We start from the raw sequence: 22,946 nt of genomic DNA, 5'->3' as shown, positions 1-22,946 counted from the left end.
GCTCATGACTACCAAGGTGATACCTGTTTACCTCAAGTAGTTGACATAGATATATATTTACTGACATGGAAAAAAATCCCTAAGACACATTGTTGAGTAAAAAAGTCAAGTTGCCAATCAATACACAGATTATAATACCATTCATGTAATATATTAAGAACCCCATAAAACAATCATAGGATTTCGACTCATACATAATACATATACAAAAGAAGTGACATAGACAGATGATCAGTTATTACTCTGGTATATACCTCGGGAAAGGGAGTGCCTGGAGGAAGAGAAGATAACAGAAAACACATGGAAACTTTATATACAAAAATTTAATATTATGTGGCTAGAATGTTTTCATGTACTACTCACATAATTAAAAATAAGTATTTCTAAAAGGCAAGATTCTTCTTAAATACAATGTACACATCGTTCTTCAAGTAAGTCTAAAACTCAGAAACTTCTTAAAACACCAAGTTGTTAATGTTAGATTTCACGAATTCACTGATGGTTACAAGACACCAAGGTTATGTGACACAGTTATCAGAAATACATTTTTATTCACCTATGTAGAACCCTTTTCTAAGACCACTCTATAATCTAATAGGCCACAAAACTTTGCTGAACCCCTCTCCCTATAAAGATCCTTTTGTCCCACTTTTTGATTGAAACCCTTTCTGAAAACTAAATGGGCAGGGTGGTGGTAAAAGACTTTGGAAACCTATATCGCACCATTTACACATTTTTGTGTCCTTAGAAAAAATGTTCCACTCAAGAAACCTTTCTTAATACTGTTCTCAAGAATAACTTTTATCTTTGTATACCTTTAGGTAATCAATAGAAACTATGTGCTATAAATGTTAAAATCAGATCTATACTTTTGTCATTGGAATGATAAAGACAAATTAGCTCAGTGTTACACTTTATCCAAAAGTTTAATACAGTGAAACACCATCTCTAACCCTTACTTAGAGGTGCACGCACATCCACACAGACCAGTGAAAAGACACACAATATCAGTTACACTATAATAGAGGTGTCAGTAAGGTTATATCCTATGACTCTGTCTTGCTAATGAGGTAGGTTCTCTCTGGGTTGTAATCCATCCTATTCTCCAACAGTAAAAGTGACAGAATATGTACTGTCCAGTGAAGTGTCACATGAACTTCATTACAGAACTAGGCAATCTTAGCAAATCCAAAAGAGAGAGCAAGAGACAAAGAGAAAGCAAGAGAGCATAATCTGTATAGATTTACATAGAAACTCAAAGGACAAATATATCTATACTGAGAATTTCAGTCATGGGTTGCTGAGCCATCTTTTCTCAAATATGAGAACACTCACCTTGATCTTTCTCTTTTTAAAAGCTGAGAAGATCAACTTCAGGTTCTTTTTATAGGACCTTCCATGAAAGACAACATTTTAACTTCAACAAGGAGAGAGTAGATTGGTGTTTACCAAGGAGAAATATTATGAGATCTTTCTTTTAATGTTGTTTAAAATGTGAATTTGTCTTTAAAATCCTCCACAGCTTGAGACCTCGTTATTTCAGAGATCAGCAATGTAAACTCACAAATGAGGTACATGATTTAGTCTTTGAGAAACCTGAGGCTCCAGGGCATTTACTGTAATAGGTTTGTGAAATAAATGCATTGAGCTAAACCCATTGAAAATGAATATTATTATAAAAATTCAAAACAACAAATGAAGTGTGTTCGTATGTAATATCCATATTTGAATCACATTACCACCTGCCCGTTGTGTCTATGCTAACTGATCAAATGACAGTCTCTCAATTATAATCTTCTTACCATCCCCAACAAAAACCTACTACTCTGCTTATTTTGGACACTACAAAGCCAATCATTCTATTTTAACATATTCAAAATATGTTTAAAAAAATAAGAAAAATATCACATGTTGTGACAAATATAGATTTTAAGAAGCTTAAAAAGAAAAAGAAAGAAAGAAAGAAAGAAAGAAAGAAAGAAAGAAAGAAAGAAAGAAGGTTTTTTCCTGTTTCCTGTGAACCTGGGTTCCCAATAGTATAAAAAGACCTTAAATCAAAGGTCCGTAATGCTATAACAATTTTAGAGGCAGTTACACATTTAAAAAAGAATATGATGAGGCTCATTTGTAATCACTTTGGTAAATGGTCAAAAACCCATCTTAAACTTCCCTCTACTTCAGTTGTGATTCCACACTTTTACATTTTAAATTATTCCTCCTTTTCTGTTGTAACTGCTTATTAGTGAATACAGATTATCTGTGTGGTAACAGACAGCTCCCTTGAAAGTCTGGCTACATACCCAAAGCTGCTACTTTGATGATGATTGCTTGAATGTTAGATGATATCATCTCTCGGAGCAAATCTTCCTGGTTTCTCTGCCAAAGGTAAGCTAAAGGCTGGAGATTAAGCCTTTTACACCTATAAAATAAAAAGAAAAAAATCAGATGATATCTTAATGTTCTATACTTGGATCCATAGCAATTACTTTGATTTTAAACATAATGCTTCTCTCAAGGATTTTAGCATTTAAAATGCTTTAAAAAAACATGTTTTGCATAATGAAGTTTATATATACAACATAAACATATTTAATTTCCACAGGCTATGCATAAACAGATAAAAATGAAATCTCCAGGCAGATTAGAAATATTAATTTTAGTAAGGCTCTAAGTTTAGAAATCTATGCTAAAAAGCTTCCAAATGCCAACGGATGCTTATTCTTGTTTTTAGAACTTCCTTGGGTATCAAAACTGTGAAGCATATGCAAAATAGGCAAATCAACTTATCCTAATAAAATAATCATATATTGATTAACTTTACAATACCTATGGTTACATGAACTATTCTTATCTACCAACTTTGACATTTTTAAAAAGAATTTGACTCTGAGTGGAAAAAAAAAGAACAAAAAGTACAATATATTGAGCACCAAATATGCTGTAGGCATTGTGTTACATATTTTACATTATGGTGCAGCAGAAAGAATAGAAGTTCGAGTCAAGACAAATGTGGATTTGAAACCTATCCCTACACTAACTAGCAACATGACTTTGACAAGTCAATGAAACTCTAGGTCTTTAGTTTCCTATTTCATAAATAGGAACAAAAATATTTCCTTTCAAAGTTCTTGAGAAGATTAAGAAATTAAAAATTGAAGTCATCCTTTATTCCTTTTGTTTTGTTTTGTTTTTCCTTCATATTTGTCATCCAATCTACCCCAATACAGGACAGAATCATTCCTCACCAATACCACTGCGAACACCCTGGGCTGAGCCACCGTTATCTTTTGGGTCAATATCTCCCTAAATTCTTTCCCTGCTTCTACCCTTACCCTTTTAAAATCAGTTTTCAATGCAGCAGCCAGTGTGATCCTTTTAAAACATAAAACAGATTATGGGACTCCTCTGCTCAAATCTCGACATCACTCCTTGTAAAAGTCCTTGCAATAGACCTGCATGGATCTCACTCTGGTTGGTTCTCATACCTCACCTCCTACTACTTTCCCTTCGCTCCAACTACCACCATTGGACTGCCCACTCTTGTCTAATATACTAGACATGCTTCCTACCTTTTTCACTTATTTCATGCCTTTGTTTAAATGTGACTTCCTCAAGAAGGATTATAATTGATTAAAAGTAATATAAATAAAGAAAATAGTACAAATGCCTAGATAAAATAAATATTCAAACAACGGTAGTCAAAGCCAAGTGACTTGCCCAAGTCACAGCATAAGTGGCTGAAATCAGATTTCAAATAAAAAACATAGCCCTAAAACCCAGTGTCTGTAAGTTTGCCTGGCTGACTAGGCCACAATGATCTCTTTTTCTCTCAGAAAATCCCAATACTTAGTAAATATACCACGTTTGGTCATTTACTCATACATGGCCTTAAAAATATCACTGCTTTTAGGAGGGCCAGGGTAGCTCAGTCGGTTGAGTGTCTGACTCTTGATTTTGGCTCAGGTCATGGTGTTGTGGTTCGTGGGTTCAAGCCCCACGTCGGTCTCCACACTGACAGTGCGGAGCTTGCTTGGGATTCTCTCTCTCTCTGCCCCTCCTCCTCTCTCTCTCTATCAAAATAAATAAACTTAAAAAAATATATATATATCACTAGTTTTTCCATGTATACATACCCTTTCAAAGAAACCAAAACCGTCCTACTGCAGACTGTTATACATACTTTGTAAAATATCCCAGAGCATCTACAGAAATGTTGAGGAAGTTAATAAACACAAAAATAATATAACTGAAACTACCCATGTAACAAAAGTATAATTCTAGCTGTCCTCTTACCAGTGTTTAATGCCTACCTATGAAACTGGGTTCTCTACCTCTTTTAAAAAGCTAAGATTTTTTTTAATTGAAAAAACCTTATTCCACCCTTATCTTTATTGTAAAATTCTTGATTGTTGCTTTGATAACCATAACCTTTTGATTATTTCTAGACTTAAGTCAAACTTTTTTTTTTACCTATTTAAATTCTTTAACAGTTCAAAATATCATGACTCAAATACACTTCCTCTGTAAGTCACTACTGCAGTTGAGCTGTGACATTTATTAAATACTTTATATATTAAAAATACACTGATGCAATACAAACTACAAATGTAAGACACGCTAATTGAAAACTGAGTTTATTATAAACCAACGGACTCCCAGTAACATTGCTTTAACATTTTTAAGGATAAAATTATTGGAGATATGCCTAGTGGTACAAAATCTGGGTATTTTAACCATGTGTTGAAGCGTATCTAGACTGTTTTAAGAAAAATCTTGCTCTATCTATGGGTATGCTATGGACCTTTCTCCCATATAAATGTAAAGCAGCCTCTTAATCAGGAGCACATTTTCATTTGGCTTTTAACTTTCATAAATAAATGTCAGCCCCATCTACAGTTTGGCTACCCATTAAACCATGTGGGCTTGAACTTATTAAAAAACACAGATTTGTAAGCTAAATAATTCTCAGAGAATGTGACCTAAAACTTGATGAAAATAGTATTTCCAACATATGGTTTAAGGGCTATGCAATCCATCTCCATTTGTAGATCAGTTGTTCTCAAATGTAGGCAAGTAGAACGTAAGGAAATCTTTTTCAAATTACACATATGACCTCCTCCACTTCCACCTCCACTCTCCCTTCTCTAGAGATACACACCCCAAAATAGGAGATCATCATAGTCCCCTTCATTTAATTATGCTTTGTCCTATATTTCCTCTGTTTACTTTAAAACTTCTGGATTTTTAAAAAATGCTTTACTTTTTTTTTTTTTTTTTTTTTTTTTTTTTTTTTTTTTTTTTTTTTTTAGTAACCCCTACACCCAACACGGGCCTCAAACTCACAACCCTGAGATTAAGAGTCACATGCTCTTCGGTCTGCGCCAGCCGGGCAACCCTAAAAACTTTGGACTTTTGACTGCCTTGAATTCAATGTAGAACTAGAAACAAAATAAATGCAATAATAAAAATAAAACAAGTTTTCAAGTCAATTAATATGCAAGTTTTTGATGTGATAGTTGATACGAATGTTTCTTTGTCAAGAATTTGAAACAATTACACAAATAACAGTCCTTATGTGATTTGCATTTATCCTTTTGGATGGCAAAATTACTTATTTCTAGGTCAAGTTGTGTGCAAGATTAATACTGGAGTCCACATTTTCTTTTTGCTAATCTAATTATATGTAAAGTCTCTATACAGTATTTTATGTATCCAGAAACTAAAAATGAAAAATAAATTCATGTGATCTTTTGCCAAGAGAACATTAAATAATCAATATTATCACTTGACTTCATGGTTTTTGAAGAGATCAATGGAATGGATTGTTTTGGTATTTGGAGATACAATATTTTACCAACCTTAGAGGGTGAGAAAGATGGAGAGAGCAATAATCTAAAAAGTCCTTGAAAGTTGAATGACTTTGTATATAAGTATTTTAATCACATGAATATTTTTGGCCAAAAACTGAATTCTAAAGACCAAAAAAGGAATGATTCCTTAATAAGCCTTTTTTTTTCTTTAAAATATCACTGTATTCCTCTTATTAGCTCCTGATTTTTATTACAAATGATGATGAGTTAAAAGGGATTAAACAGGTATACTGATTCAAATAAGGAAACACTGAAAATAATACTTTTGATTTTAAAAATCTTTGTCTTGATTTTTTTATTGTAGTTTATTTTGTTACTTTGGTAATATAGATAGTTCCATGAGATATGTACAATATCACATTCTATTTATTATTTGGATACAATTATATTTTCATTTATTCACATTCTTAAAATACATGTAATTTTTAAAATACAGGAGAAATTAATGCTCTCTTACACATTTTCTACTCGAACACGCTGGTAGTCAGAAAGTATAGCACCTACTGATATCCCTTCTACTTCTTCTTTTTCCTGAAAGTAAAAGAAAAAATATAACTTTAAAAATAAACATGTGGCTATGCATTATGCTCTGAAAGTTATAAAAGAACTGGGTCTCATCTAGAAAACCATTTTGAAGCAGAATAATTTACGAAAATGCAATCCACATTCAGAAAAAATAAATACATGTATTTAAGTCATACTCTCAGCTGTGTGGAAAGTATTCTTTTTACTTAAAATCCAAATAAGTAGAGACCATTTTCTGTGAAGAAGGCAAAGATTTAGACGGTACTTTCAAGATGTTTCCTCACTAAAAATATTTTTAAAGACTCAATGATGTTCAGTGAAATTTTTTGAGAAATTTCTATTTTTTCAGACTGAATAACTTTATTTATTTATTTACTTATTTATAATGTTTATTTATTTTTGAAAGACAGAGACAGAGCACAAACAGAGGAGGACCAGAGAGAGAGGGAGACACAGAATCTGAATCAGGCTCCAGGCTCTGTGCCAGCAGCATAGAGCCCGATGTGGGGCTCGAACTCACGAACCGTGAGATCATGACGTGGGCCGAAGTTGGTCACTTAACCGACTGAGATAACCAGGCACCCCAGAATGAGTAACTTGAAAAAAAGTAAGCAATGGCATAAGTAGAAAAGGGGACACAATGATTTTATCTGTATCTCCAGGAAGCAGAGATAATAGAGCCATTACTTGGATAATGGTATAGCACAGTGGAGAAAGAATTCTATGATGAGAAGAAAGCAATGGATTGCTATCAGCAGAGTTACAACTGAGAATACCCAGCACTACATCTAACAGAATCTCACAGGAAAGAGGAATAATCTATCCAGTGTGCTCACTAATGAGTTGGAGGAAATGTAAAGTCAAATATGATCAAGTTTGCAAATGATACAAAGCAAGGATGGGTAATAAAAAAAAAAAAGGAAGAAACGAAGATCAAACATGTACATGGATGGATATGGAGAATTTGGGGATTTGGAAGGACGGGTTTAAGATGAGATTTAATGTAGAGAAGTATAAGATAGTACACTTACAGAAGAATAATACATAATACAGGTATACACTAGGAATCTGTTATCTAGAAAACAGATATGAAGACAGTGACTGGAGGGTAATTACTAACAACAAACTAAACAGAAATTCTCTGAATAGGCATAAAAGAAAATCCATCCTGGTATATGGAGTACGGAAGAAACTACTTGAGAGAGATGACTTCATTATTAATACTCTTTCCATACTTGGAAATCTACAAAGAAAAGCAATTGTGTTTCACATAAAAACATATGTAATACTTCAAGGCATATTGAAATAACCAGTGTGTCCTAATAGGATGCCATAATAAATAAACAAAATGCGCAACAAGAATCTCTCAAGTCTTTGGAAATAAAGACAATTTAGAGTTTCTCCTCCAAAATGAGAAAGAAATATCTGCCCAAACATCCCCCAAATATGATTCTATTACATAAGGTTTACAGGAACAAAAGCAATTTCCTGTACTTTCCTAGTTTAGCAACATTGTTAGAGCATTTGCTTATAACCTTTCTCTTCACTTCCTAGCCATTTTCTTTTCATAAAAGTCATTGTATTCTTTAGAAAAAGTCAAGACATAGTGTTCCTAAATAAATATAAACATGGCAGGTGCCCGTGTGGCTCAGTCAGTTAAACGTCTGTCATCCAGCTCTCCACTCAGGTCATGATCTCCAGTTTCGTGAGATCGAGCCCTGCACTGGGCTCTGTACTGGGCTCTGCACTGGCAGTGCAGAGCCTGCTTGGGATTCTCTCTCTCTCTGCCCCTCCCTCTCTCTTTCTGTCTCTTTCCTAAACGAAATAAATAAATAAATGCAAATATGTCATAGATCACAGAGTAGTGAACAGTGTCATCAAAAGATCAAAATCAGTTATGTTATTCCTATATCATATAGTGGTTTACATGAAGTTTTGCCATAAGAAAATATAAAGGACTAAAATTATATATGTATATGTGTGTATTTCTCTATACATCAAGGAAACAAAGATAAGAGGTACTGGTACTTTTCTGTTTTAACTAAGTCACGCCATTGTCAAAATAAAAACTGGCATTGACTATCCATTTAAAATGTGCTATCATTCTATAATTCTCATTTAATGTTCACCATAACCCTAAAATAATTATTATTTAATCATTCTTAGTCTACATACTTTCTCTGGAATTCTCTTCTCTTTCCATCTCTTTTATTTTCTATTTGATAATACCTAATTAATCAGCTGTAGAATCATATACCAAACTGAATTTGGACTATTCTTCCAAACTAGGCCTAAATATAGATCACTCATTTAAAAAAAATTTTTTTAATGTTTATTTATCTTGAGAGAGAGAGAGAGAGAGAGAGAGAGAGAGAGAGAGAAAGCATGAGCAGCGGAGGGGCAGAGAGAGAGAGGGAGACACAGAATCCGAAGCAGGCTCTAGGCTCTGAGCTGTCAGCACAGAGCCCAATGTGGGGCTCAAAATCACGAACCGTGAGATCACGACCTGAGCTGAAGTCGGATGCTTAAATGACTGAGCCACCCAGGCGCCCCTAAATCACTCATTTTTTAATGTGAGAATCATTTTTTATTAATTTTTAAAAATTTTAATTCCAGCGTAGTTAACATTAAGTGTTACATTAGTTTCAGTTATGCGATATAGTGATTCAGCAGTTTCATATATTACTCAGTGCTTATTGAGATAAGTATACACTTTAATCCCCTTCACCTATTTCACTCCACCCCCTGTAACCATCTGTTTGTTCTCTATAGTTAAGTCTATCTGGGGGTTTGTCTTTTTTTTTTTTTCCTGTTGGTTCATTTGTTTTGTTTCTTAAATTCTACATATGAGTGAAATCATATGGTATTTACATCTTTCTCTAACTAGCATATGTCCCTTAGCATTATTCTCTAGCTCCATCCATGTTGTTGCAAATGGCAAGATTTCATTCTTCTTTATGGCCAAATAATATTTCATTATATATATAGTATTTCATTTTATATATACATATATATGTATATATATGTATGTGTGTGTGTGTGTGTGTGTGTGTATACATACACACACACACACACACACACACACACACACACCCCACATCTTTATCTATTCATCAATCGATGGACACTTGGGCTGCTTCCATAGTTTGGCTACTATAAATAATGCTGCAATAAACATAGGGGTGCATATATCCCTTCAAATTAATGTTTTCATATTCTTTGGGTAAATACCCCATAGTGAAAATACTAGATCATAGAGTAGTTCAATTTTTAATTTTTTGAGGAACCTCCATACAGTCTTCCATGGTGCCTGCACCAGGTTGCATTCCCACCAAAAATGCAAAAGGAAAAAGAGCCCTTTTCCTCCAAATCCTCACCAACATTTATTTCTTGAGTTTTTTATTTTAGCCATTCTGACAGGTGTGAGGTGATATCTCATTATAGTTTTGATGTACATTTCCCTGATGATGAGTGATGTTGAGCATCTTTTTGTGGGTCTGGCCATTGCCCATATGGATATCTTCTGGAGAAACATCTGTTCATGTCTTCTGCCCATTTTTAAATGTTTATTTTTATTTTTAAATTTTTTTATTTTTAAAATTTACAACCAATTAGTGAGCATATAGTGCAACAATGATTTCAGGAGTAGATTGCTTAATGCCCCTTACCCATTTAGCCCCTCCCCCTCCCACAACCCATCCAGTCACCCTCTGTTTGTTCTCCATATTTATGAGTCTCTTATGTTTTGTCCCCCTCCCTGTTTTTATAGTATTTTTGCTTCCCTTCCCTTATGTTCATCTGTTCTGTGTCTTAAAGTCCTCATGACTGAAGTCATATGGTATTTGTCTTTCTCTAATTTTGCTTAGCATAATACCCTCTAGTTCCATCCACATAGTTGCAAATGGCAAGATTCCATTCTTTTTGATTGCTGAATAATACTCCATTGTATATATATATACCACATCTTCTTTATCCATTCATCCCTCGATGGACATTTGGGCTCTTTCCATACTTTGGCTATTGTTGATAGTGCTCCTATAAACATGGGGGTGCGCGTGTCCCTTCAAAACAGCATACCTGTATCCCTTGCATAAATACCTAGTAGTACAGTTGCTGGGTTGTGGGGTAGTTCTATTTTTACTTTTTTGAGGAACCTCGATACTGTTTTCCAGAGTGGCTGCACCAGCTTGCATTCCCACCAGCAATGCAAAAGAGATCCTGTTTCTCTGAATCCTCGCCAACATCTGTTGTTGCCTGAGTTGTCAATGTTAGCCATTCGGATAGGTGTAAGGTGGTATCTCACTGTGGTTGTGATTTGTATTTCCCTGATGATGAGTGATGTTGAGTATTTTTTCATGTGTCGGTTGGCCATCTGGATGTCTTCTCTGGGGAGACGTGTCTATTCATGTCTTTTGCCCATTTCTTCACTGGATTATTTTTTGGTTGTTGAGTTTGACAAGTTCTTGATAGATTTTGAATACTAACCCTTGTGCTGATATGTCATTTGCAAATATCATCTCCCATTCTGTTGGTTGCCTTTTAGTTCTGCGGATTGTTTCCTTGGCTGTGCAGAAGCTTTTTATTTTGATGAGGTTCTAGTAGTTCATTTTTGCTTTTGTTTCCCTTGCCTCCAGAGACGTGTTGAGTAAGAAGTTGCTGAGGCCAAGATCAAAGAGGTTTTTACCTGCCTTCTCCTTGAGGATTTTGATGGCTTCCTGTTTTACATTTAGGTCTTTCATCCATTTTGAGTTTATTTTTGCGTATGGTGTAAGAAAGTGGTCCAGGTTCATTCTTCTGCATGTTGCTGTCCAGTTTTCCCAGCACCACTTGCTGAAGAAACTGTCTTTATTCCATTGGATATGCTTTCCTGCTTTGTCAAAGACTAGCTGGCCATACGTTTGTGGGTCCATTTCTGGGTTCTCTATTCTGTCCATTGATCTGAGTGTCTGTTTTTGTGCCAGTACCATACTGTCTTGATGATTACAGCTTTGCAGTATAGCTTGAAGTCCAGGATTATGATGCCTCCTGCTTTGGTTTTCTTTTTCAAGATTGCTTTGGCTATTCGGGTCTTTTCTGGTTCCACACAAATTTTAGGATTATTTGTTCTAGCTCTGTGAAGAATGCTGGTGTTATTTTGATAGGGATTGCATTGAATATGTAGATTGCTTTGGGTATTATCGACATTTTAACAATATTTGTTCTTCCTATCCAGGAGCATAGAATCTTTAAATGTTTATTTGAGAGAGAGAGAGAGAGAGAAAGAGAGAGAGAGAGAGTGAGAGAGAGAGAGAGAGAGAGTGAGAGAGAGAGAGAATGAGCAGGGGAGGGGCAGAGAGAGAGGGAGACAAAGAATCCAAGCAGGCTCTGCACTGCTAGCACAAAGTACAATGTAGACCTTGAACCCACGGACCATGAGAACATAACCTGAGCCAAAGTCAGAGGCTTAACCGACTGAGCCACCCAGGAGCCCCTTCTGCCCATTTTTTAATTTGACTGTTTTTGTTTTTTGGTGTTGAGTTTTATAAGTTCTTTGTGCATTTTGGATACTAACGCTTTATCAGATAATGTCATTTGCAAATATCTTCTCCCATTCAGTAGGTTGTCTTTTAGTTTTATTGGTGATCTGCTTTGCTATGCAGAAGCTTTTGATTTATTATTATTATTTTTTAAGATTTGATTTTTAAGTCATCTCTATACCCAACATGGGGCTCAAACGCACAACCCTGAGACCAAGAGTCACATGCTCTACTGATTGAGCTAGTCAGGCACCCCAGAAGCATTTTATTTTGATGTAGTTGCAATAGTTTATTTCTGATTTTGTTTCCCTTGCCTCAGGGGACATATCTAGAAAGATGCTGCTGTGACCAATGTCAGAGAAATCACTGCCTGTGCTTTCTTGTAGGATTTTTATGGTTTCAGGTCTGGCATTAGTTCCTTCATTCATTTTGAGTTTATTTTTGTACACAGTGTAAAAAAGTGGTCCATTTTCATTTTTTTGCATGTGACTATCCAGTTTCCAACACCATTTGTTGGAGAGACTGTCTTTTTACATGAGAATCTTTATTTTGACAAATAAATACCGTATACAAAATTTTAACTTAAAAAAAGCAAGTAAAAATTAACATTTACAAATTATTGTAGAAATAATAACAACAATACAAGGGTTAAAATTCTTACAGAGGAAAAATAAAAACATGTCCAATTGTATAAAGGCTCTTCCCTTGCAGGAAACAGGGATAAAGTTGAAGACTCAGTTTGGCCGTGCTGCTGAAAAATGTACAAAATAACTCAGAATAAAGAGTTGAGGTCAAGTGCTATGAACCCACTATTTGTACCTGCCTACTCTTGATCTGAAGAAAGTTAACAACTGGAGTGCAAGGCAGAGCTGATGGTAGGATAGTCAAGTTCTCCATCTGGGAGTTCATAATCTAAATATAGGCCTAACTAATGACTTGTTTAACAATCATGATTACTGCTACCCATTAAAAATCCAACCTTACCACCTACTAGCTTGGTGGTTTTGAACAAGTTACATAATTTCTGTGTTTCAGTTTCCTTATTCATAGGATAATAATGGTTCCTGTTTCCTAGGGTTACTGTGAAGACTGAGTAAAATAATCCAGATCAATAACAGTAAGCACTCAGGAAATCTTTTGTGTCATTATCATAATCTTCTTTCTTATTACTACTACTTCTATAACTACTTCTGTTACTACTTCCATTACTACTACTGGCCACCACCAGCACCACCTACTACTGTTACTACTATGTAATGAAGGCCTAACTTGACAGACAAAACCCTTCATTCCTGGGCATTAACTTCTTGCTCATTATCATTCCTCAACACAAGCCTACAAACCTGTGATGGTTAAGTTTATTTGTTAACTTGACTGGGCTGATAAAAGGTTATTTCTGTGAGGACACTTCAGAAAGAGATTATAATTTGAATTGTTAAAACTGAGTAAAGACAGCCCTAACCAAAGAGGTGGGCATCATCCAATCCAATGAGGGCCTGAATAGAACTAAAAGGCAGAGGAAGGGTAAATTTATTCTGCTTGAGCAGGGACATCCATCTTCTCCTGTCCTTAGATATGGTCACCCCTGGTTTTCGAGACTTAGAACTTGCGCTGAAATTTACATCATTGGCTGCCTTCGTTCTGAGGTCTTTGGGTTTGGACTGGAAACATATCACCAGTGCTCTGGGGTCTCCAGTTTGCAAATGGCAGATCCTCCATAATCCTCCATAATCAGATGATAATCTCTCATAATAAATCTCTTTCTATACATCTTTATATATCCCTAGTTCCCTGTGTCTCTAGAGAGCCATGACTAATACATAACCCTAGCACTCAACTCTACAGTCCAGATACAACAAACTTTCAACATAGTGAGTCCTGAATAATCCAAGGGTAAGTAAGACTTCTGTTGAATCCTTAACCATTCAGAACATACTACTAACTTCGGAGAAGGCAAAACAGACCTTTAAAAGATAAAGATCTAACAGAGTCAATTTACTCTGTAAAAAAATTTAAAGCTAATAAGCTCATGCCTTGACCCATGACCTGTATCATTTGGGGAAAAAAGTCAATAAATTAACAATAGCAGCAAAATAATAGCAGTGGAAGTGTCAACAGAGAAACAAAAAGAAAATGACGACTAGAATCAAAAATGAACTGAGGCTGCATGAAGACACAGCCAGATAAATCACCTTGTGCCATAATAGAAATAAAAAAATGGATGTGCTGCAGAAAATAATTAACACAGAATGTGGGGCCCTGAAGTCTGGCCACACTCAAACCAACTTCCTATGATCTGATTCTGTGCCCACTAAGCAAACTTTAGACTCTAATTTAGGTTGCCTTGTTACTTTCAAACCCAGAAAGATTATGCTAATCCATCAAAACAAGCATTCTCATCCTTTTAACACAAATGGTCTACATTATAAATGAACTGACATTCTGGCTTAGACATTAGTCTTAAAGGAATTTGGTTTATATTAATCTATACTAGAGAGACTGATAACTTCTTGGTACATTGTCAAAACCGATCCTGGAGAGCTATACCATATTGCTCACCAAGTACTATTATCAAACTTAACCAGTCATTTAACCCTCTCCAACAATAAATGCTAACTGTCATTGTTCTTTAACTGTTCGTATAAGCAACAAAATAAGGGCATGACATATAAGAAGGGATGGTCAGCTGTATTGAGTAGCTGCTGTTGAAAGCACATATCAAGAAGTGGAAGGAAAAAAGGCTGCAAAATGTAGCCTGGGATCAAACTGTTGGGCAATGTGGCCTGCATCCTGAAGGCAATGGAGAGCCCTTCCCAGTAGGAATTTTTTTTTAATTATGTCTATTGAGGTGCAATTTACATATAATAAACTGTATCCATTTAAAGTGCACAATTCAATGAGTTTTAACAAATGTGTATATACCCGTGAAACTGCCACCACAATCAAGATACAAATCATTTTGGTTATACCCAAAATATAGCTTGTGTCTCTTTGCAGCCCAACCCTCCCTTCACTCCTGGCTTCAGGCAACTACTAACCTGCTTTAGGTCATTACACATTAGATTGCATTTTCTATAATGTTTTCTATATATATGTGTGTATATACACATATATATGGACATATATACTTACATATATATACACACACATATACATATACGTGAATGATACATAGCCTTTTGTATTTTGTCATATAATACATATCCTTTTGTTTCTGGTTTCTTTCACTCAGTATGATTTTGAGATTGATCCATGTTGTGTGTATCTATAGCTCATTCCTTTGTGTTCCATTTTAATCCATTGTACAGGCCATACCACATTTGTTTACCATTCTTTTGTTGATGGATATTTGCATTGTTTCCAGTTTACTCTTGTGAATAAAGCTGCTATGAATTTTCCTAAATGTCTTTGTGTGAATACATGTTTTTGTTTCTCTTGGGTCATGCTAAGGATTTTAAGAAGATACGATCATATATTCAAGTAGAAAGATAAGACTCACAGTGTCAAGGGTACACAAGAGAGTAGAGAGAGAAGGAGCTTAGTCTGAAAGAACTGAAGAATGGAGATAAGAAGCTAAATTCCAAAAACAACTTAGAGACAAAATTAATAAAACTTGGGAACCATCAGCACAGAGACAAGAAGCACATATAAAAGGTGGGACCAATGATTCCACTTTAAGTGACCACTAGTTAAGAAAGGAACTACATGTCTTAAAACAAAATACTGGGTTTATTTAAGCTTTATGTATATTTTTAAGTTTGTTTGTTAGGTATCCAAAGTAGAAAGACTATTAGGTATATTGAATACTCTGGTGCTCAAAAGAGTATAGAGAAAGATGTGGGTGTTATCAGCATATAGAAGAACTTGAAGTCGTAGGAGCAAACAAGAACCCCAAGGAGCAGGACAAAGAGCAAGAAGGTGCCTCAGTGTAAGACAGTGAGGGTACAGCTAAATGTAAGGAGAAGAAGAAAGAGACTTCAGTGAAGACACTGGAAAAGAGTGGTCATGATAAGAAGAGACACAGCAAGGATAGAGTAATGAATGTGTGCATAAATAGAATTTTGATGAAAAAGAAAGATAAAGCAACAATATTACCAAGTGCCTAGTATATGCCAAAATTTGTGTTAGGTAATGTGTATATCTTATCTTAGCTATTCCTTATAGCATTCCAGAATACTATTAAACTGATTTTATATATGAAAAAATAAGATTATCTCATTCAAGTTGACACAGCTGGTCAGTAGAACAAGCAGCCTTTTCACTGAGGCCTGTCTGCCAACCACACCTGTGCTCTTGCTTATATACATATACATAGTGCCACATGCTATAGAAAGTTCAACAGAACCACTGTATTTTACAATTAAGAAGTTAGTTAGTTACGACTACTGTGGGGAAAGTTGCAGTCATGTTTGATGAAAGCAAGAACAAAATATTTGACACAAAAACCATTGCCAAATTCTGCAAAAAATGAATGTCAGAGCCTCAGTAAAACAAATGACTAATCAAACAATGAATATCTATTGTTAAATTGAACACAGTTCACAGAATTTTGAGAGTGAATACAAATCAAATTACATTCCTGTCATCAAGACTGTCAAAGGCAGAGAAAATCAAAATAAAAAATAATAATGTCAATGATAGAGAAGTTAGAGACAAAGATTGGACCCTACATAGCTGAGTACATTGTTAAGCCACAGGAGCTCTCAAACACAAATGGACACTACTCAGCTTAGAACATTATCACTATCAATGATGGGCGTGTTAGTTCTCCTGAGGAAATAATAGTCAGCAATGGCATCACTGAGTATGAGAAACAGCAGTGCAGAATACCATTAAACATTTGTATTAGTTACTACTCTCAACAATGCTCCAAGGTAGACTGTCATCATCTTCTTTGTTTTGTAGATAAAAAATGCTAACACATATTTACAAAGTCAGCTATGACCAGATCAGCTAAGTAGACATCACAGGGGTCATTTGTTGCTTAGATCACCCTTTCCCCCAAGCTTTGTCAATGTGAGACACACCTGTAAGACTGCTGAGAAGCTAGTCCATGCAGCTATCTGACCAACAAGGCCAATCATAACAATAGAGAGGGCATATGCAGAAGCAAACATACTCACAAACTGGTACAAACACAGCTTCATTATTACTAGCATGTGGTACTATGTAGATAAGCAAGAGCACAGGTGTGGTTGGTAGACAGGCCTCAACAAAAAACGAATTAGCAAGGTAGAAGACATACCAAAGACAGAAATTTCTATCATTCTAAGTAGTTAGCAAATTGTTCAATATCATCTTTTATGTAGAGAATTCTCCCCACCAGTTTCACTGTCAACTTTATCATATGCTACGTTCCTATACATGTTTAGGTCTTCTGTGTACATGTTCCACTGATCTATTTCTGGGTCAGCATCACACTGTTTTAATTACAGCATCTTCAGAATATGTCTGAATACCTGTTAGTATATGTCTAATCCTTGTCTTTTTCAGTCAGGAAATATTAGTGAGCTTCTTAGACTTCTCTGCAATTACATATTACAAATCTGCACTGGACTCTTAAGGCAGAGGATTATAGTTTGATCTTCAGCAAATAGTTCTCCTACCCCCTCACTACCTCCCTTTTAGCTCTGTCATTATTTTTTTTTAAGTTTTTGAGAGAGAGAGAGTGCACACATGAACGAGCATGGGAAGGGCAGAGGGAGAGGGAAGGAGAGAATCTTAAGCAGGCTCCATGCTCAGTGCAGAGCTTGACATGGGGCTTGATCTCACAACCATGAGATCACGACCTGAGCTGAAATCAAGAGTCAGACAGTTAACTGAGTCACCCTCTTTCCTTTTGAAGCAAACTGTATTGATTTTAATTAAGCATCATCATCCTGAATACATACGTGATTTTTTCCTGCTCTTGGGAACCATTCTAAACATTTAGAAAAGAAAGAAAATAAAATCCAGAAAGATCTGACTAAGGATCATCAGCTCTATCAACCTATCAGAACCTGTACCTATAGATTCTGCCTCTTCCTATGAAAATGGGCTCCTAAGCCCTAACTGCTCCTAAGTGATCCTTTGCATGGGATCCCAATACATCTAGATGGCTTAAGGGCTTTTTGTTTTTTTCTTGTACCATCAATTTTTACTCCTGGTTCATGTTCATCATTATATAATATACTGTGATAGCAGCCAAAAAACTCATGTCCTCTTCCAGGTATCATTATTTAATAGGGATAATTATTATCCTTATTAAAGTAAAACTTCAAAAGAACGTATATATTTTTCTCCATTTCCTCATCATCCATTCTCTTTTAAACCCCCTCCAGGCAACCTTGAGTTCCTATCAGTATACTAAAACTTCTCTTATCCTGTCAGTGATCACTAGGTTTGCCAAATTCAATGGGCAATTCTTGGTCATTACCTTACTTGAATTCTTCTTCCTACCTTAATGGCTATTCCTCTCTCTCCCTTACTGGCTCCTTGTCCTCTTCATTATCTCCAAAAATTAAAGTGCCCAGAGTTCAGTCCTTGTCTCTCTTCCCTTCTCTAACTATATTCATTCCCTGGCAATTTCATCTGGTTGCTTGTTTTCTAAAGATCCAGGATGCAAATGTCTGCTCTAATGCCCATCTGGGTGTCTACTAAGTATCTCAAACCTGAACAGATTCAAAACAAAACTCTTGATTCAAGCACATACACTCATCACACCTAGAGGTGCTTCCATATGGCTGCTCATCTTAGGAAATGACATTGCACATATATTTTTGGTCAGGCCAAAAGTCTTAGAGTCATCCATGATTTTTCTTTCCCTTATGACCCACATCCAACCAAGCAATAGTTCTATTAGCTCCATCTTCCAAAAATATCCAGAAGCCAATCACTTCTCATCTCCTCCACCACTACCACTAGTGTTAACCACCATCACTCTCAATTGGACTACTGCAATAGTTTCCTAACTCACCTCCTGAAGTCCACACTTCCTCACTACAGTTTATCTCCACAGAGCAACCAGTGATCTTTCAAAATATAAACCAGAACATGCAGCTCCCTGCTTGAAAATCCTCTAATGGCTTCCCACAAAGCTTAAGAGTAATACACAATCTCCTTTTGGATAATATACAAGGTTCTAAAAGGCCTGGACCCTCCCAGCTTCTCTGACATCACCATCTACTACTATCCTGTCAGCTTATTCCAATGATCCTCATTGGACTTCTTGTTCCTCAAACATTTAAGCTCATTTGCATCTCAGGGTCTCCTTCCCTATGCCTATGAAACACTTCCTGTAGAAATTTACATGATCTATTTGGTTACTTTTTTAGGGTCTTGCTCAAATATCTCAGACAGGCCTTCTCTGCCTTCTTTCTAAAACAGTCCTCCTACTCCACTCACTACCCCTCCCTAGCCCTGTCACTACTTCCTTGCCCTGAATTTATTTTCTTCATAGCATTACCTGAAATTACATCGTATGTTTACTTATTTAATTTTTATTTATTTATTTTTCTCTCTTATTTAATTTTTTAAAATGTGTCTTTAGTTTTATGAGGGCAGGTACTTGGTCTTGTTTCACTATATCCTCAGCTCTAGAAAAGCACCTAGGACAATATTGAATATTCAATAAATATTTATAGTTGAATGAAGATGATTACATAAAATTACAACTTCAGCAATTATCCTAAACAAAACTAAGTCAATAAATGAAAATAAAAATACCACTTTGTAACATACATGAGAAAGAGTTAATGTCTTTGTCTTTCAAGATAGAAGGAACAGATTAACACCCAATAGTAAAAATGAGAAAAGATATTACTAGGTATTTTTAAGAGAATAACTACAATGACTAATTTCAACCTTCAGAAGAACAAAGAAAATACAAACTAGAATTACTTTTTGTCAAACAAATATATATATATGTCTGTGTGTAATTTTATTAAAATTTGATTAATACTTAAAGATGATTAGGATATGGAGAGTTGCATAAGCTCGTGCACCATGGATGACACTGTTGCTAGTGCATCCTTTCTGAAAACCAACCTTGCGATATGTATCAAGAAGCTTTATTATGTTTATTTTCTTAGACCCAGTAATTTCGTTTTCTTTAATTTTTTAAAAATTTAAGTCCAAGTTAGTTAAGTCCAAGTTCAGGAATAGAACTTAGTGGCTCATTACTTAGATATGACATCCAGTGTTCATCCCAAGAAGTGCCCTCCTTAATGCCCATCACCCATTTAGCCCATCCCCCTACCCACCTCCCTCCATTAACCCTCAATTTGTTCTCTGTATTTAAGAGTCTCTTATGGTTTGTCTCTCCTTCTGTTTTTCTTATTTTTGCTTCCCTTCCCCTATGTTCATCTGTTTTCTTAAATTCCACATGAGTGAAATCATATGATATTTGTCTTTCTCTGACTCAACTAATTTCACTTAGCATAATACACTCTAGTTCCATCCACATTGCTGCAAATGGCAAGATTTCATTCTTTTTGATCATGGAGTAATATTCCATTGCATATTTATACCACGTCTTTATCCATTCATCAATTGATGGACTTTTGGGCTCTTTCCATACTTTGGCTATTGTCAATAGTGAGACCCAGCAACTTAATATTTTACTTTCAGAAATGTAGTCAATAAAACTAACTATAAATGTACACAAAAGTTTACTTATAAGTATCTTCATCTTATTTACATTCTTCATGTAATTGGAACAAAAATTTTAAAATCCTAAAATCTCAAATAATAGGATGGTACATTAATTTTTTAAATTTTTTTTTGAGAGAATGCACACATGCATTTATGAACAAGTGGGGAACAAGCAGGGGAAGAGGGAGAGAGAATATCTTAAGCAGGCTCCATGGCCCAAGGTGGAGTCCAACACAGGGCTTGATCCCATGACTGTGAGATCATGACCTAAGACAAAATCAAGAGTCAGATACTTAACCAACTGAGCCACCCAGGCATATCCATGGTACATTTAGAAGAGAGAAGACAAAGCAGTCATTAACAAAATATTTTCAAAGGATATATAACATGTGGAAATATTTATTTATTTATTTTACATTATTATTATTTTTAAATATATGAAATTTATTGTCAAATTGGTTTCCATACAACACCCAGTGCTCATCCCAAAAGATGCCCAACATGAGGAAATATTTATGACATAAGATTCAGTGAAAATAATTTCCACAGATTGTATATTAAAATATATGGATTTTTTTTTGAAATATCCATAAGGCATGGAAAGAAGACCAGAAATAGACCAAATTACAATAATGCTTATTTCTAAACAGTATTTCATTTTTGTTTTAGTTACAACTTTATACCTTCTCAAATACCTTTTTTAATGTTTATTTAATTTTTGACAGAGAGTATGTGCTATTGGGGGAGGGCCACAGAGAGAGGAGACACAGGATCTGAAGTGGGCTCTGAGCTGACAGCAGAGAGCCTGCCATGGGGCTTGCCTCACAAGCCCTGAGATCATGACTTAAGCTAAAGTCAGATGCTTAACCGACTGGGCTACCCAAGTACCCCACAAATATTTTTATACCATGTGTATTACTTTTTCAATTAGGGGAAATATTATTAAAAATATATCTATTATTAAAATTAAAAATACATACATATTCATCTCTTATCCCATGTGTGGACAAACTGGCAGGCAAAATTACTTATGTATTTATTAAACATTAATATATAAAACCCTACTGTGTGACCAATCCCATATTAGGAGAGGGTAAGCACATTTGAAATAGCACAGTTGTTAACCTTAAGAAACTAAAATGCTGCGAGGGATGCAGGAGAATGGGAATTTTAAATAAAATATGTGACATAAGTCTATATAGAGGATAATGAACCAAAAGAAGGAGGGGAGGAATGACTTTAGGAAATACTTAAAAAAAATTATACCCCAAGTATGGAACAATCAGAGATATTGATTCTTTGCCCTTCTTGACTATAAGAACACAGATAACTGCTCCTATTACTGTCTTCCTATATCCTCCTTAATAAAGCATTTATGTAAAAAATCCACTGAATATTTTTCTTCAAAGAAACAAATCTGACTCTAACAAGAAATTTATATATAACTTATCTGCTAACAAACTGACATAATTCTAATTGCCTATCTCCATTTGGTATCTGATTGTACGGTTGAATCTTCTGTATTAAACAACCAACTAATAAGGGCCTAATCTGCCATTAGTCCTAGTCTAATCGCTGGAAGAAGTAGAAACATGGACCTTCCCATAGTCCTAAAGTGTTATTAACGCCTACTCTTAATATCAGTACCCTAAAGTGTCAGGAACATAGACACACAAGGAGATAAATGGACTTATACCCGATCTGTTTTTCTCATTTGTATGTGAAGCTCTACCATATCACAGCTGAAAGGCACCCAATACAGACATTGGGATGGTGAAAGCATTTGGCCATATGGTAACAGTGATAATTCTAAGTTTATAAGGAGGGTTTCAAGGTAGAAATCCAGACCCAAATTAGATTTACTTGTTAGACCCAATATTAGAGCCAAATATTTACTTGTCTCCATACTAAGAAGTTGGTTCACAAAGACGACAAGATAAATTGAACACAAGCTGTCCTTTTTTTAACAAATGAAAACTAGACCCACTTATTCTAAAGATAAGAAGATATGTAGCTTGCATTTATCAGGGATATTATTTTCTTTGAAAAATGCCCCAGTTACGAGTATTATTCTGTTAATGAGTTCCTGCCTGTTGAGAAAAAAATGATCTGCTGAATTTAAAGCGGTTTTCATCTGAAAAACATTCCAACATTTTTAATATGAACCATTCATTAAAGAAGCACACTTGCATTATAGCTTTGAGTGGTGATATTTGGACTTCTGGCAACATGACATTATTAAATAAGAAACATTTGTGAATGCCAATGATGTTCTAGGGCCTGGATAACTAAATAAGAAATTTATATGGCCAGGAAAGCACTAGATAGTTTTCCTTAAACTTCCAATTCTTCACTTGAGTAGAACTACACAAGTCCAGGTTAATAAAAATAACCACAGAAATGA

The 22,946-nt window shown here is 35.2% G+C and overlaps 1 protein-coding gene across 1 annotated transcript in view; it reads right to left on the bottom strand.

Moving 5' to 3' along the window:
• DPH6 (diphthamine biosynthesis 6) overlaps nt 1–22,946 on the bottom strand; it is a 172,205-nt gene that overhangs the window by 60,996 nt on the left and 88,263 nt on the right. The window contains exons 4-5 of the mRNA XM_042989216.1: nt 6,328–6,401; nt 2,301–2,419 (exon numbers count right to left, since the gene is read on the bottom strand). Coding sequence (XP_042845150.1) covers nt 2,301–2,419; nt 6,328–6,401 — 193 coding nt within the window. The remainder of the gene's footprint in view (nt 1–2,300; nt 2,420–6,327; nt 6,402–22,946) is intronic.

This window comes from Panthera tigris, chromosome B3 (assembly GCF_018350195.1).
Source record: "Panthera tigris isolate Pti1 chromosome B3, P.tigris_Pti1_mat1.1, whole genome shotgun sequence".
NCBI lineage: Eukaryota > Metazoa > Chordata > Mammalia > Carnivora > Felidae > Panthera > Panthera tigris.
This window is presented reverse-complemented; position numbering and strand designations above follow the sequence as displayed.